The 15157-nt window shown below is 35.2% G+C and overlaps 1 protein-coding gene across 1 annotated transcript in view; it reads right to left on the bottom strand.

The window, feature by feature from the left end:
* BMP2K (BMP2 inducible kinase) overlaps positions 1–15157 on the bottom strand; it is a 122926-nt gene that overhangs the window by 62582 nt on the left and 45187 nt on the right. The window contains exons 2-5 of the mRNA XM_077770541.1: positions 14278–14396; positions 9941–10046; positions 3098–3240; positions 709–830 (exon numbers count right to left, since the gene is read on the bottom strand). Coding sequence (XP_077626667.1) covers positions 709–830; positions 3098–3240; positions 9941–10046; positions 14278–14396 — 490 coding nt within the window. The remainder of the gene's footprint in view (positions 1–708; positions 831–3097; positions 3241–9940; positions 10047–14277; positions 14397–15157) is intronic.

Below are 15157 nucleotides of genomic sequence, written 5' to 3'. Positions count from 1 at the left end.
AAATGATTTAAACAACTGAGAAATTGTGAGGAAGAGAGGAGACTAAAAAAAAAAAAAAAAAAAACTACTCAGAAATTCCTATTCTGACAGACCTTCGTGCATTATCATTTTATTAAGGTAACTTAACATTTACCTAAGATTTACAAACAGTTCTATTTTCTAAATGAGAAAACAGAAAAGTAAGGGAGAGGTCTTTATAAGTACCCTAGCAACCAGAGAAAGTATGAAACTAAAAAAACATAGAGCAGATATGACCTATTTCTACCACAGAGCTTTCCAATACGCTATTACAAAGTAACAGGTTTTCTAGTTTTCACTGTATTAAAAGTCAATCTTCTTCATCTTAAATATGAAGTAAAAGCTCAGTTTCCAAATAATTTACTATCTTGCTAGCAAGTCCTCAGTATCAGTAAAAACATGATGTTTAACTGAACTCAATAATCATGTAAAACTCCCTTTAATTCCACAAATTAACTTAATACATTTCTTGATAAATACATTTATAATGCACATTAAAAACTTGTATCTGTGACATAGCATATTTTCTACTGAGCTTGAGCAGACATCAATTAACCAGTGCCTATGGCAATAAATATTTCAAAGAAATCTATAAATGGAATACCTAAAATTTGTATTAGCAGAACTGGTCCACAGATTAAGTTACCTAAAATTCTCATGAGACAAAGCGCAATAAAGATAGAAACTTACTTTTTAATTTCTTCTTCTACTAGATTAACTCCATCTTTTTGAGGATTAAGAAACTTATTCGTGGCACTGCCAAAGTCACAGAGTACATAGTTTCCACTATCATTCAACAAAATATTTTCTACCTTCAGAAAAAATAAATAATTAGTAGTATTTTCAAAGTGAAAATTATACTTTTATAACCACGTTTTTACAAAATAAATACCACAACAAAGTTTGTGCCATATATACACAGAGAGAAGAGAAATAAGATAAAAATTATGAGGAAGGCCAAATGAATCAGACCAAAAATATGCCTGATTAGGTCTGTTTCTCCTGCTAAGAACAGAGAAGTGCTCCTCCTATCCCAGGATGATTTTTGCAGGGGTCCAGAAGCACTAAATCCTTTTTAAACCTCTTCTATGAAAAAGAACTAGTAGCAGTAGAAGTCTATAATGCATCTCCATTTTTCATTCTGTAACTTCAGCTTTTCTATAGACAAGTAACAAAAACCATTAAACTTCTAACTCTGGTTGACTCCTAATTCCATTTTTATCTAAAATGCTATCCTGAAAAACACAGTTTTGACCTGATGTGTGAAATTAGAGATAAGAGTGTAGCAATTTAAATAAATGACATACACAGCTTCTAGAACAGAAGGGTGTGGATCTACATCCCAAGTTTGCAACTTGCTAGCATAGGTTCCTTTAGACAATAAAAAGCACTCTTGTGCTTTCATTTCCTTGTCTACAAAATGAGGAAGATAATAGTATCTGTTACATGGACTTGTAAAAGTCAGATGAATTAAAACATGGAAAGAGTTACAAGATTGACTGAAAAAAGCACTCAATAAATGCTACTATTATTATTACATTTTTTCCCTCACAACCTTTTCTACCTTTATGATGCAGTCTTGGATGAGTTATTCAATTGCTTTCCACTCTACCAAAATACTCACATACACTTTTTTTCTATATTTCACATTTAGTCAACTTTTTAAAATATTTGCACACTAACAAAGATTTTTACAAGAAATCTACTTAAAGCAAATGTAGGTTTACATCAATTTACACAAGTAAAATGAACTAAGCATATTAAATAGGGCCTATACTAAAGTAAGCCATTCAATGTCTTTTCTGGTTTTAAATCAAGAAGACTCACCTGGAAACATCAACTTAATATGAAAAAAGTTAACAAACCAAAACAAGATAAAAATCCATACCAAATCATTAGGGAAATGTAAAAGCTGTGTATTCCGAAGAACTGAAATGAACTATACTGGTTATTCAAATTAAAGGACATAAGTCTGAAGTCCTACATTTCAGTCTTGGCTTAATTTGTAACCTATGGTAACAATAGGCTTCCCTAGATGATATTTTCATGGTTAACAAGCTAGAGTCTAAGTGATATCTTCTATTCTCTTGCATCCTAGGGGGATTTTATTATAATCTTTCATAGATTTTGTATAATCAGACGGGATTCATTCAATCATTAAATATTTATTGAGACCTTGGCTATGTGCCAGGCCCCATTCTAAATACTTGGATATATCACTAAATAAGAGACAAATCCCTGCCCACGTGGAGCTTACATGCTAGTGGAAGAGAACAGAAAGTAAACAATCAGCATACTATAAGGTGGTGCAAGACTGAACTCACAGAGAAGGTTAATCTGAGCAGACTTGAAGCAGTATGAAAAATTAGCCATGAGATACCTGGGTATAGAGCATTTCAGGAACAGAAACTTTTGTAATCTTAGGGTTTGTGGGCATCTAAGAAGAAACATATGATTTTAAATGATATGGGTAATGGTATCTTGAGCACTTTGATACTGGGAATATTCAAATCTTTTGGGGGGTCTTTTTCCAACATAACAAGTGGGTGCCATATAGAGGAGATCAGAGCCCACAAAAGGATAAAACGACCTTAAAGAAAATCAACACCAAAATATAATGTATTATAGAAAACTATGGCAAATGATAAATAACTGAGTAAAGAGACCCATTTATGCTTGCCTCCAAAATCTCTGCAAATACCGATACCTAATATGAGTTACAGGAAATAGGAGAAGAGCTGAACTGGAGAGAATCATGTGGAGGGACATTCAACCTGCTTCAATCACGTTCACATTTTTGCTCATATTAAACCTTTTAAAGAAGCCTACTATGTACAACTGAAGCAGAGTAGGGGCCATAAAATCCACTTCTACAGCCATACTAGAAACTCTCAGGGTCATAGAAAGTACAATTTCTATTCTATAGTCCTTACATGGCCTCAGGAAATGTAGCCTGGGACAGAGAGATCCTTCTCAGTGCTGGTAATAAAAACAGGTGTAGATGAAGATACTCGTCCAAGAACATTTTAATGCTAACGTTTTAAAATGTATGAATCCATAAGCAGTCTAAAATTCATACCTTCAGATCCCGGTGAATTATTGGAGTCTTACACTGATGCAATCTTGCAACAGCTTCACAGGTATCACAGAATATCTTTAACACTTCTGCTTCCGTAAAACCTGTCTGCAGCTTCTTATTCATCTGATTCACTACTTGCCCAGCTAACCAAAAAAGTAATTTTGAGAAGACATATTTTTAGTAAATGAAGACTACCACAAAGAACTTAAGAAATGCCTTTATGGTTTCAGATAAAGGGGAGCTGGACTTTTCATAACGCTCATGTAAGTATGCTTACTGTACCACATCATATTGATTCAATAACATATATTTTTTCATGTTTTACATCTCTGAATTAAAAACATCTTAAGATAGATGATGTTCTGCTAATGCTATTGGCCTTTTTTAAAGATTCTAACAACTACGAAATCAAGGTACGCCTTATAATTGACAGTATCATGATCTGAAGAAACAGTTATTCAATACTATGCTAGTTATTAGATAAACAATGGTGAGCAAAGATAAAGTTTATATTATCATGGAATTTATAATCTAAAGGCAGAGATAAACATTAAGCAATTACATAAACACATATAATCTTGTACAATAAAGCTAATATGAGAGAAACCTAAATTTGAATTGGCAAAGGAGGATGGGGAGGAGATGGTGTCAGATGAGGCCCATCTGAGGAAGTGATATTTATGTTGAGACTATAGGATGATTAGAAACTAACAAGGCAGAGAGCTGCCAGAAAAACATGCTAGCAACAGCAAGCAGTACGTACAAAGGCCTCCATTTTGGGAAAGAGCTTAATAAGTCTGATTAACTTAAAACCAATGTAGAGAAGAGGTAAAGTGACATGAGACTGACAAGACAGACAGCCATCAGCCATATTTTATATTTTATCTTGAGAATCAGGGAAACTTCCTGATTTACCTTTTTTTTTTTTTAACAGTTAATCTTGAGAGAAAGAGAGTATGCACAAACACACATGAGCAGGGGAGGGACAGAAAGAGAGGGAGACAGTGAATCCCAACCAGGCTCCATGCTGTCAGTGCAGAGCCTGACGCAGACTGAATCTCACATTATGATCTGAGCAGAAATCAAGAGTTGGACACTTAATCAACTGAGCCACCCAGGTGCCCCCTCCAGATCTAACTTTTTAAAGGATCTCCTTGATTGGGGGACGGGGGAAATCACAAGAGTGGAAATGGACAGAAGGGTTAAGAAGCTAATGCTCTAATTAAGGTATAAGACAAAAAGGCAGAATAACTTCCTAAAATCAGTCATACCAATTGAGCCCTGAGAGGATAAATATATATTACATACACCAGAATAATTGACAGTCTAGTGACAATTCTAAATTATTAAGAAAAAGCTTCCACCACTTAAGAACACAAGAAATACAAGTAATTAAGGGTGCCTGGGTGGCTCAGTCAGTTAAGCGTCTGACCAGCTCAGGTCACGATCTCCTGGCTCATGAGTTGAAGCCCTACGTTGGGCTCTGTGCTGACAGCTCAGAGCCTGGAGCCTGCTTCACATTCTGTGTCTCCCTCTCTCTGTGTCTTCCCCAGTTTGCACTCTCTCTCTCTCAAAAATAAATAAACATTTAGAAAAATTTTTTAAAGAACACAAGTAATCGTGTGATTCACTCAGAAAGCATTCTAAAAAAAATTAAGTTTGGGAATTTAAAAAGGCAAACTTACATTAACTTGAAGCTTTCCTTTAACAAAGTTGGACAAATGAATGCTACTTTGTAATCTGCAAGAAGGTGCATACACACTTGTTTATCTTATTATTACTGTCTAAACAGCATTCTCCTGTATTTCCTAAAATAGCTGGTTTCTTCTTAAAATTTTAAAGCAGAAAAAATACCAAATTCTATCTATCAATCCCCAATTTTCAGAACACTAAAGTATATTAGGTTGTGATTTGTTCAGGATGCCTCATATTACCTGACCAGGCAGCAACTTCCCCCATCCTCTTGTGTGTTAGACACTGATCTTGTTTTAACCAAAAATTAAACAGGATGAAAGTGTTTTATTGGTGCTCATTCACATTCTTGAAATATCATTTACAGCTAAAGAAAAAGCATAACCTTGAACTCATTCTACCTCTTCCAAATTTTCAATGTTGTGATGAGTAGAAAATAAAATTAAACAAATGTTAATCTCTTTTCTAGCATTCACAGATCTTGAATCACAAACTCCAAGTCCCCAGAAAAAGCTAAAAGCTGTAACTGAGCTGTATTTCAAATGTAGAAACAAATAAAATTTCATTATTCAAAATCAAAGTCCTCTGAAGATTAAAGTTACAGTTATTCTAATGAAAAACAAGCAAACAAACAAAATCAGGAGCACCTGGGTGGCTCAGTCAGTTAAGTATCAGAATTCAGCTCAGATCATGTTCTCACAGTTCATGGGTTCAGGCCCAGCATCAGGCTCAGTGCTGACAGCTCAGAGCCTGGAGCCTGACTGGGATTCTGTCTCCTTCTCTCAATGTTCCTCCCCCACTCCCACTCTATCTCTGTCTCTCTCTCAAAAAATAAATAAAACATTAAAAAAATTTTAAAAACAAAAAAAAGTGAGATTCAGAAATCAAACAATGTATACTGCAAATCTTTTAAAACAGGATACATGTAACTCTCAAATTTTTCCATATTTTTCAAAACAGATATCATCTCCTAAATAAAAGCTTTTACACTCTGACCAATTTCACCATTAAAACTAAAAAGTTAACATTTTCCTAACCACTTCATCATCCAACAACCTTCTATAAAGTGCAATCTTACATTCCATTTTAATTTTGATAGGACTTCAGCTTTTTTATAAAATAATTTAATCTGTAGTAGATTGCACCATTGGCCCCAAATCTTCAACCCTCACTTTATCCCTGCCCTTTGCCATGTCACTGCACTTTCTCCCAATGAATGGAACAAAGAGAATACCTTGCTCTTTAACAAGGGCTCAGCCACAGGACTTATTTTGGCCGAAAGAATAATGCAGAAGAAGTGGCAGTGTGCCAATTGCAAGTCTAGGCCTTAGGAGACCTCATGTCTTCCACTTGCCCACTTGTATTTTTATTTTCTCTATGAGAGAAACATCCCCAAAACAGCTTCTCATGACAGAGAAAAGAAGGAGAAACATATGAAACAGAGCCACTCCAACTAACCCACTGGCATGTGGACAAGCCCAAGTAAAATGAACAGTGTCATTCCACCAAGCTCAATCTAGAACAAGTGACCCATTGGTACACAAGCCATCATAAATGACTGTTGTTTTATGTTACTGAGTTTTGGGATGTTTTGTTATTAAGCAAAAGCTAACAGGTAGGTCATCCATGGGAATTTCTATAGAACGCCTCCTAGAAAAAAAGCTCCTTTCATAAAATGATGGAAATATATTCAAAAGACCAACTCTGATTTCTGGTACTTCAAGCATGTATTTCTCTTTAACTTATACACAAGAATATTAATAAATTTAGCAGTGTCAAATCATAAACCCACAAAGATCTAAGATTTCACAAAAGATGACTGTAAACAAATTGATACCTCTAACCATGACTGTGCGTATTGACTATATAATACATTCTTCTACTTCCTATGCAGTTTCATCCCTTCCATAATCAAAACCAATGTATCTGATCTACATCCATAACACTAACTGCCTTACAAAAGTACCTTCATTCTTAAACAATTTTATGTAATACAATCAGCTTTTATAGAAGTAAGAGGAAAGTAATTATTCTCCCATTCTTTACCTCTCCAATTCACTCTTCCCCCATGAAAAGAAAAGGAACTTATCTGATTCATCTGAGAAAAAGGAATTGAGTATGCCCTATTCAGATCTTCTGGATTCCTTCTCTAGGATATAACTGCCCACTCAGAGGGAACATTCTAATCTATAGTGCATGCAGTAAGTTTAGATGGTAAAACATTTTAAAGAAACTTTCTAACATGAAAAAAATTTCAGAAAAACAAAAACACAAGGAACAGAAGAAAACTCTTTTTAAAAGCTAGAATAACTGCAGACAACAAAAGGCACCTAAAACAAGAGCAAAGTGCATTTTAATGAAGAACAACAGTGAGAGAATAAGAGTACTTGGAAATTAAAAATAAATAGCAGAAATGCAAAATTCTATAGAGAGTTAAAAGATACATTTAAGGAACTCCCAACACAAGTAGAATTTTTAATGAGAGGAACAGAGAATGAAAAAGAACTGAGTGCCCAGCAATAAAGATACCAAAACTGACCCATAACCAAAGCAGATACACCTGAGATTTTAGAATGCTAGAGTTAAAGCAAAGATTCTAAGTGTCCATGGAAAAAAAGAGGTCACGTCAAAAAAGTAAAGAATCGTAATGCATCAGATTTCTCAATAGTAACAACTAGGTAAAAAATGGGATAATGCTTTCAAAATTCTAGCCCAAAATTATTTCTAACCTACAACATTTTAGCCAGCCAAACTAACAATATGGATGCAGAATAAAAATACTTCTATTCATACAAGGTTTCAAATAGGTTTCCTTCCATAATCCATTATCTCAAAGCTACTGAAAAAAAGTACTCTATTTAATGGAGGTAGGTAAAAACAAGGGAAGAGGCATGAGTAGTAGGGAAGAAGGCAAAGGAAGTTCTCAGAGGCACAGCTAAATGCTGTTCACAATTAAGCAGAACTGAAGTCTCCCCAAAGTATGTTTCTATGGAGGAAAAAGTAAAATTGACACAAATATGTAAATACTACGTAAAGATTTATATTTCTATTGAAGAATGTTGGGCTAAAATACTAACATATATGAAGGAAAATAGACAAATATCAATAGGTAATTATTAACTCCAAGAAAAAAATTAAAAACATTAAAAAAATAATTTAATTACAGACTATTAAACATCACAGTTAAAATGGAAAGCAAAATAAATACCGATTTTTAATTTAATCTAAAAATTAAAAATTAAAAATACACTGCTCTAACAGTTAAATCCTCATCTTCACTTGGAGATACTCTCTAAAACATTAAAATTAGGGTCACCTGGATGGCTCAGTCAGGTAAGCATCAGACTCTTGATCCTGGTTCAGGGCATGATCTCACAGTTTGTGGATTTGAGCCCCATGGCAGGCTCTGTGCTGGCAGTGCAGAGCCAGCTTGGATTCTCTCTCTCACCCCTCTCTCTCTCTGCCCCTCCCCTGGCTTGTGCCCTCTCTCAAAATAAATTAACTTTAAAAAATAATAAAAAATAAACATAAAGCCAGAAAAAGCACTAGCAAACATTCATTCAAGAGCCTCCTAATGCCCAGAATCACATACTTCTCCTTATTTTCTAAGTTCCCTCTGTTTCATACTCTAAGGATCTCATTAAAACTACACATTTTCCTCTATATAATGAAGTGTAGAAATACAGAAGTGCATATGAGGAGAAATATCTCAACGATTTTTAAAATGAATGCCTCTGAGGAGAGGCATGGGGCAGGAAGATACTGATTTAGCCACAGCTTAACAAAACCATTTGACTTTTTAAACCATATACAGGCATCACTTTGATAAAAATAAAAACTTCATGTGAATCAGCTTGCTGATTCAAACCAGATAAAAAAGAATTTTAAGTTTTTAAAAAGCAAAAAAGAACGTCTTCCTCAAAATATAGCTCAGGTCATACTTCTACTTTAAAATAAAATATATGCCCTAAAAATTGAAGTTCATTTGGTGCTCCTTTTAAAATGTCTTCTGGATGACTATTAATTAAACTATTCCAGGGTTATGATTATGCTAGATTCAATTTTCTTTAAAAAATTAGCCAAGGGCTATCTATACAAATACCCAAGGGCTACTCTCTCCAGCTAAGATTTAGTACCACAAATGCTAGAATTCAGGAAAGTGGAGTAAAGAACATCTATATCTTCTCCTTAAAGAGATCACAATGTTTTACAGTAGAAGATACATGTAAGAGAAAACAATCAGGATAACACCTAAATTTTTATATGATATATGGAAATAATTTTCAAATATATCACAATAGATACTATAATTCTGATTCACTTCATTTTCCCGTCCATTCCTGCTCACAAGACTAGAATAAATGAGACTGAATTTTCTCCAAAACTACCACCATCAGCCTACTTACTCCTCCAACATTCAGGAAATGACAAGTGTTTCTAATATAATAATAAAAAATCATACCTGTCTTAAGAGAATCTAAATATAAGCCAAGGCTCCCTAGAACCCAAATTGTCAGATACAGTCTGATTTTTAAAATTTCTTTAAAAGTCTGCAAAAAATGGATTAATTTCAAATACATTAAAGTAAAAAAAATTTCTGAGATTTTTAAAATTATTATTATTAAGGCACACTATACAAGTAAATACTTCTTTGAAAAACCATTATTGAGCCAAATAAAATACAGTGTTTAATCTTCTGGTATTTATAGTAAAACCCCAAGACTCTATAAATTTATAAATATTACAGATCAAAATGCATCTAAATTTATTACACTTGATATATTTAAAATTAAGATGGTAGACTGCTGGAAAAAATCTTGTAACACTAATACTGCCACATTATGCTTTTCCTGGACTATAAAAAAAAATAAGGAGAGCATGATGTGTAACTGCTCTTTACCCATTTAGATCTGTTTTAAACACAACAGCATTTTTCCAATTGTCACTTAATTGCTATCATTACTGCAGCAATGACGACTAGATTTTAAATATTACTTAATAGCATTCCTTAATTATATAATTAAGGCTGAGATTATGAGAAGTGTCCAGAATCAGGTGACAGCTGCCCAGGGAGAAACCAAGACACCTAGTAAACCATTTTAAGAGCAACTTTTCTTTATCAATATAAAACAAATGCAGAAAAATACTTACCTCGGCAATATTCCATTAAGATAAGCACTTCCCATACATTATCACTAATTGAGTTAACAGCACAATCCAAGTAACTCACAATATTTTTGTGACCAGACAGTTCCTTCTGTTAAAAAAAAAAAAAATTTTTAAAAACATACATTGTAAAGCTCTATTAGCAATGGTTTGAAGTCTAAATTAATATATTTGAAGAATTTCACAAAAGTGAATGAAGTATGGAATCTGACATATTTCAAAAAGGTTTCAACACTTTCAATGAAAAGTTTGCTTACAGGGGTACCTGGGTGGCTCAGTCAGTTAAGTCGGCTCAGGTCATGATCTGATGGTTCGCGAGTTCAAGCCCCGAGTCAGGCTCTGTGCTGACAGCTCAGAGCCTGGAGCCTGCTTTCAATTCTGTATCTCCTCTCTCTGTCCCTCTGCCACTCATACTGCCTCTCTCCCTCTCTCTTTCTCTCCCTCCCTCTCTCTCGCTCTCAAAAATCAACATTGAAAAAAAAATTTTTAGTTTAAAACTCTTACATGTGGCTGCCATTTTCTATAAGCAAATATTCAATGAACGCTAATTTTTTTTTATTGTTTATTTTTTAGAGAGAAAGCAAGCGAGCAAGGAAGGAGCAGAGAGAGAGAGGGAGACAAAGAATCCAAAGCAGGCTCTGTGCTAACAGCAGAGAGCCCAATGTGGGGCTTAAACTCACAAACCACAAGATCATGTCTCAGCTGAAGTAGACGCTTAACCAACTGAGCCACCCAGGTGCCCCTCTGAACAATAATTTTTAAATTCAATCAGAAAAAAAAATGGTTCACTCAAAACCGAAAGTCTCCAAAATAGTGTGAAAGATAGTGCTTTGAGACTCCAGAATAAATTATCAGAACTTTTACTTATATTTATTTTCATGTAAAAATTTTTTCAATTAAGCTCTAATATTTATGAATTAACAATTACACTCTTATTTGTTTGTTTTGCCTATAATATATTGCAATTTATGTGTATCCAAGTAAGTGGACTTTTGAATATATACATTTTAACTAAATAAATTACAAAATGAATAAGTGGCTAAAAAAATTTTCTATTAAGAGACCACAGGTTAAAGATAATACTAATAAAAGTACAAGAAAATTAAAAATGGCAAATCTGACACTTTTGTTCATAATCGTCAGCATATAATGAGGTTAAAAATAATAATCTAATTAGGTCTGTCTGGAAATTTAAAAAACAATTATCAACAATACTTTTTAAAATAAATTTACACCCGGGACGCTTGGGTGGTAGCTTAGTTGACTGAGTGTTCGACTTTGGCTTAGGTCATGATCTCACAGTTCCTGGGTTCGAGCCCTGTGTCGGATTCTGTGCTGACAGCTCAGAGCCTGGAGCCTGCTTCAGATTCTGTCTGACCTCTCTCTCTGCTCTTTCCCCACTCGTGCTCTCTCTCAAAAATAAAGGAACATTAAAAAAATTTTTAAATAAATTCACATCCGCTATCAATAATAAACCTGATTTTAACTGTGTAATATAAGTTGAGATATTACCTAATGAATGGCAGCAGAACATGTATTTCATAAATACATAAATATAATGGGAGATGGGTATCAAAAAGAGTTGGAAGACCGCTGTTCTGACGAGCTAATCTCCCTAAGTTATCTTGTTCAAAAGCAAAGAATTTGAGTGTTGTGGCTACTGATGATGACTGTATTTTACATCTCTCAAAATTACACAAATTCTATTGAAAGCAAGAATCATGGCACAATGGTACCATATCTAGACTTGAGTTAGAAAACTTAGCCTAAGAACTATGATCTTGGGGTAAATCTCTTCACCTTTTTGACTAATGGCCTTTTTCAAAAGCTTTTATTTTTATTTTTTTTAATGTTTTTTATTTATTTCTAGGAGAGAGAGAGAGAGACAGCGTGAGCAGGGGATAGTCAGAGAGGGAGGGAGTCACAGACTGAAACAGGCTCCAGGCTCTGAGCTGGCAGTCAGCACAGAGCCTGACGCGGGGCTCGAACCCACGAACCGCGAGATCATGACCTAAGCGAAAGTCGGACACTTAACCAACTAAGCCACCCAGGCGCCCCTAAAAAGCTTTTAAAGAGCAAGTCTTAAAGCATAATCAAGTCTAGTCTAACCAGGGAATAGGGACAATAAATGAAGAGTCAGATAAGTCATGCTATATAAATGTGCCTATCTTTGAATAAAAGAGATAAAAATATGTGTGTTGATAAAGATGCCGATACAAAATGGGAAATCTCTCTCTTAGCAGCTGGATAAGTAGGAATGATATTAAGAAGTGTTTATAAGGATGTGGAAAAACTGGAATCCTCCTACATTGCTGATGTGACCATAAAATAATTCAGCTGCTAAGGAAAACAATTTAGTGATCCCTAAAAAAGTTAAACACAGAATTACCATAACCCAATAATTCCACTCTTAGATATAAACCCAGAAAAACTAAAGAGATACTCAAACAAATACATATACAAACATATTCATAGCAGCACTATTCACAACAGCCAAGAGGTACAAATGGCCCAAGTGCCCATCAACGGTTTTAAAAAAGTTCATCAACAGATGAATAGAGATAGATAGATAGATAGATAGATAGACAGACAGACAGACAGATAGGCAAACAGACAGGCACACCCAACGGAATATTATTCAGCGATAAAAAAGAATGAAGTACTGATACACACTACAATGTGGATGAACCTCATAAACATGCTAAGTGAAAGAAGCCAGACAGAAAAATTCATATATCCAAAAATTTTAAATATATATAGAGTTAGCACTTGACAAACAGTGTATGAGGAAGAGGAAGAGAACAGAAGAAAAGGAGGAGGAGGAAAAGAAGAGGTGAAGAGAGAGGAGGAGGAGGGAGAGAAAAAAGATGAAGTGGAGAGAGTGGGAAGGAAGATGGGGAAGGAGAGAAAAAAGAGAAGGAAGAAGGAGAAGTAGAAGAGGGGGAGAAAACGGAAGAGAAGGAAAAAGAAGAAGAGGTGGAGGAAACAGAGGAAGGGAAGACGAAGAGGAGAAGAAAAAAGAGGGGGAGCAGGGGAAGAAGGAGAATAGGGGGAGAAGGAAGAAGAGGAAAACAACAAGCCACCAGAGCACTGAGAATAAGATACCCTAGAAAGAAAATTTTTATTTTGTAGGCTTTTAACTGTTTAGTTAACCAACTTACTGAAATTTTGTTAATGAACTACTAAATTTTTTTTTTTACTTTTCCTAATATTTAAAAAAAAATTCCCTTACTCATAAGGGAAGATATAGATATCTTACCATATATTGCAGTATACACCAAAAAAAAAAAATTGTAATAACAATAAGCTTTACTGCATGAATTTAAAAGTGAAAAGCAGGGGGGCACTTGGGTGGCTCAGTCAGTTAAGCATCTGGCTTCAGCTCAAGTCATGATCTCGTGGTCCATGAGTTCAAACCCTGCATTGGGTTCGGTGCTGATAGCTGAAGAGCCTGGAGCTTGCTTTGGAGTGTGTGTGTGTGTGTGTGTGTGTGTGTGTGTGTGTGTCCCTCTCTCTCTCTCTCTCTCTCTCTCTCTCTCTGCCCCTCCCCCACTCGTGCTCTGTCTCTCAAAAATAAACGTTTGAAAAAAAAATTTTTTTAATGAAAAGCAGGGGCACCTGGGTGGCTCAGTCAACTGAACACTCAGGTCTTGATTTCAGCTCAGGTCATGCTCTCATGGTCTTGAGATGGAGCTCATGTTTGCGTGAAGCCTGCTTAAGATTCTCTCTCTCCCTCTCCCTCTGCCCCTCCCTTGCTCATGCTCACAAGTGCACACCCTCACTCTCCCAAAAAATTAAAATAAAAAATAAAAACAAAAACTAATTGTTGTTAGTGAATATAAACAAATACAGTGAATGTATTAAACACCCATGGGAATGGTAAACACCAAATTCTGAACAGTGGCTTCTTTTTGGATGAGAACAGTATAGTGATACAGCCAGAAAGGAATACACAGAAGGCTTCAACTGTATCTGTAAGATTTTAATTCTTAAACTGGGTAGTGCATAAACTGGTATCCATCATGTAATTCTCTAAATTTTTCAATTCTCACAATATTCCATAATTAAAATGTATTTTAAAGGTGGGGGGGAGGAGTAAAAGAGTTTGCCCATTAAACTACAATAAGGAAGGAAGAAAGGAAAAAGGAGAGGAGGAGGTTGGCTATATTTACCCCTAAGTGTGTCTATAAAGAATGCATTTCAAAGGTTTTCTAGATGTACATAAACCAATAAGCAGCTTACCTAAAAGCTAGTTAACGTTACAATGCAAAACCAAAAGAAAATAGACCAAATTTTTGAAATGGAATTACTCTTTCACTTACCATAATTGTAATTTCCCTTTTACAAATGTTGAGGTCTGGCAGGTTATTGACATACATTCGCTTCAATGCGTGGCGAATTCCACCATGTGTCCGCACCAGAAAAACCGTGGAAAACCCACCTGGAAAAACAAGTAGTAATTAAAAAGACTCAGAAACCACTTAATCAAAATCATGGAATATTTTCATGGAATAGTCTCAAAATCATGGAATATGAGGAGCTTAATCCCAGAGAGAAATAAACTGACTGTACACAAGACCAAAATAACAGTAAGCAGTCATTTTATTAGATTAAAAAAACAAAGTATTGGCTTCCTATGCTAATCACAAAGGAGTACATAGAAAATAACGTGCATCTCAAATGAATATGCTTCTCTGGGGGCGCCTGGATGGCTCAGTTGGTGAAGAATCCGACTTTGGCTCAGGTCATGATCTCGCGGTTCATAAGTTCAAGCCCCACATCAGGCTCTGTGCTGACAACTCAGAGCCTAGAGCCTACTCCTGATTCTGTGTCTCCATCTCTCGCTACCCCTCCTCCACTCATACTCTCTCTCAAAAATGAATAAGCTTCAAAAAAAAAAAAAAAGAATATGCTTCTCTTTTAAAAGTTAAAATACTAAAATTCCATTTTGCATGAGAATAGATCTTACACAATATTGGAAAATGTCACAACATAACTGTATTACTATATACTCTGGCACATACTAGGATTGCCTACTCACTAGCCTCCCCCTCTCTGTGATAAGAAAACACTGATGTTATTTGAAACATCAACAGGATCAGATGGGTGGGTCCCTCTCCAGTTCCAGGGGATGAACCAACACTGTTGTGAGGCAGTAATGGGAATCTCATTTCCTGTTGTCAGTAACTGATTTAGGATTGG

Source organism: Crocuta crocuta, unplaced genomic scaffold (assembly GCF_008692635.1).
Source record: "Crocuta crocuta isolate KB4526 unplaced genomic scaffold, BGI_CrCroc_1.0 scaffold236, whole genome shotgun sequence".
Classification (NCBI taxonomy): domain Eukaryota; kingdom Metazoa; phylum Chordata; class Mammalia; order Carnivora; family Hyaenidae; genus Crocuta; species Crocuta crocuta.
This window is presented reverse-complemented; position numbering and strand designations above follow the sequence as displayed.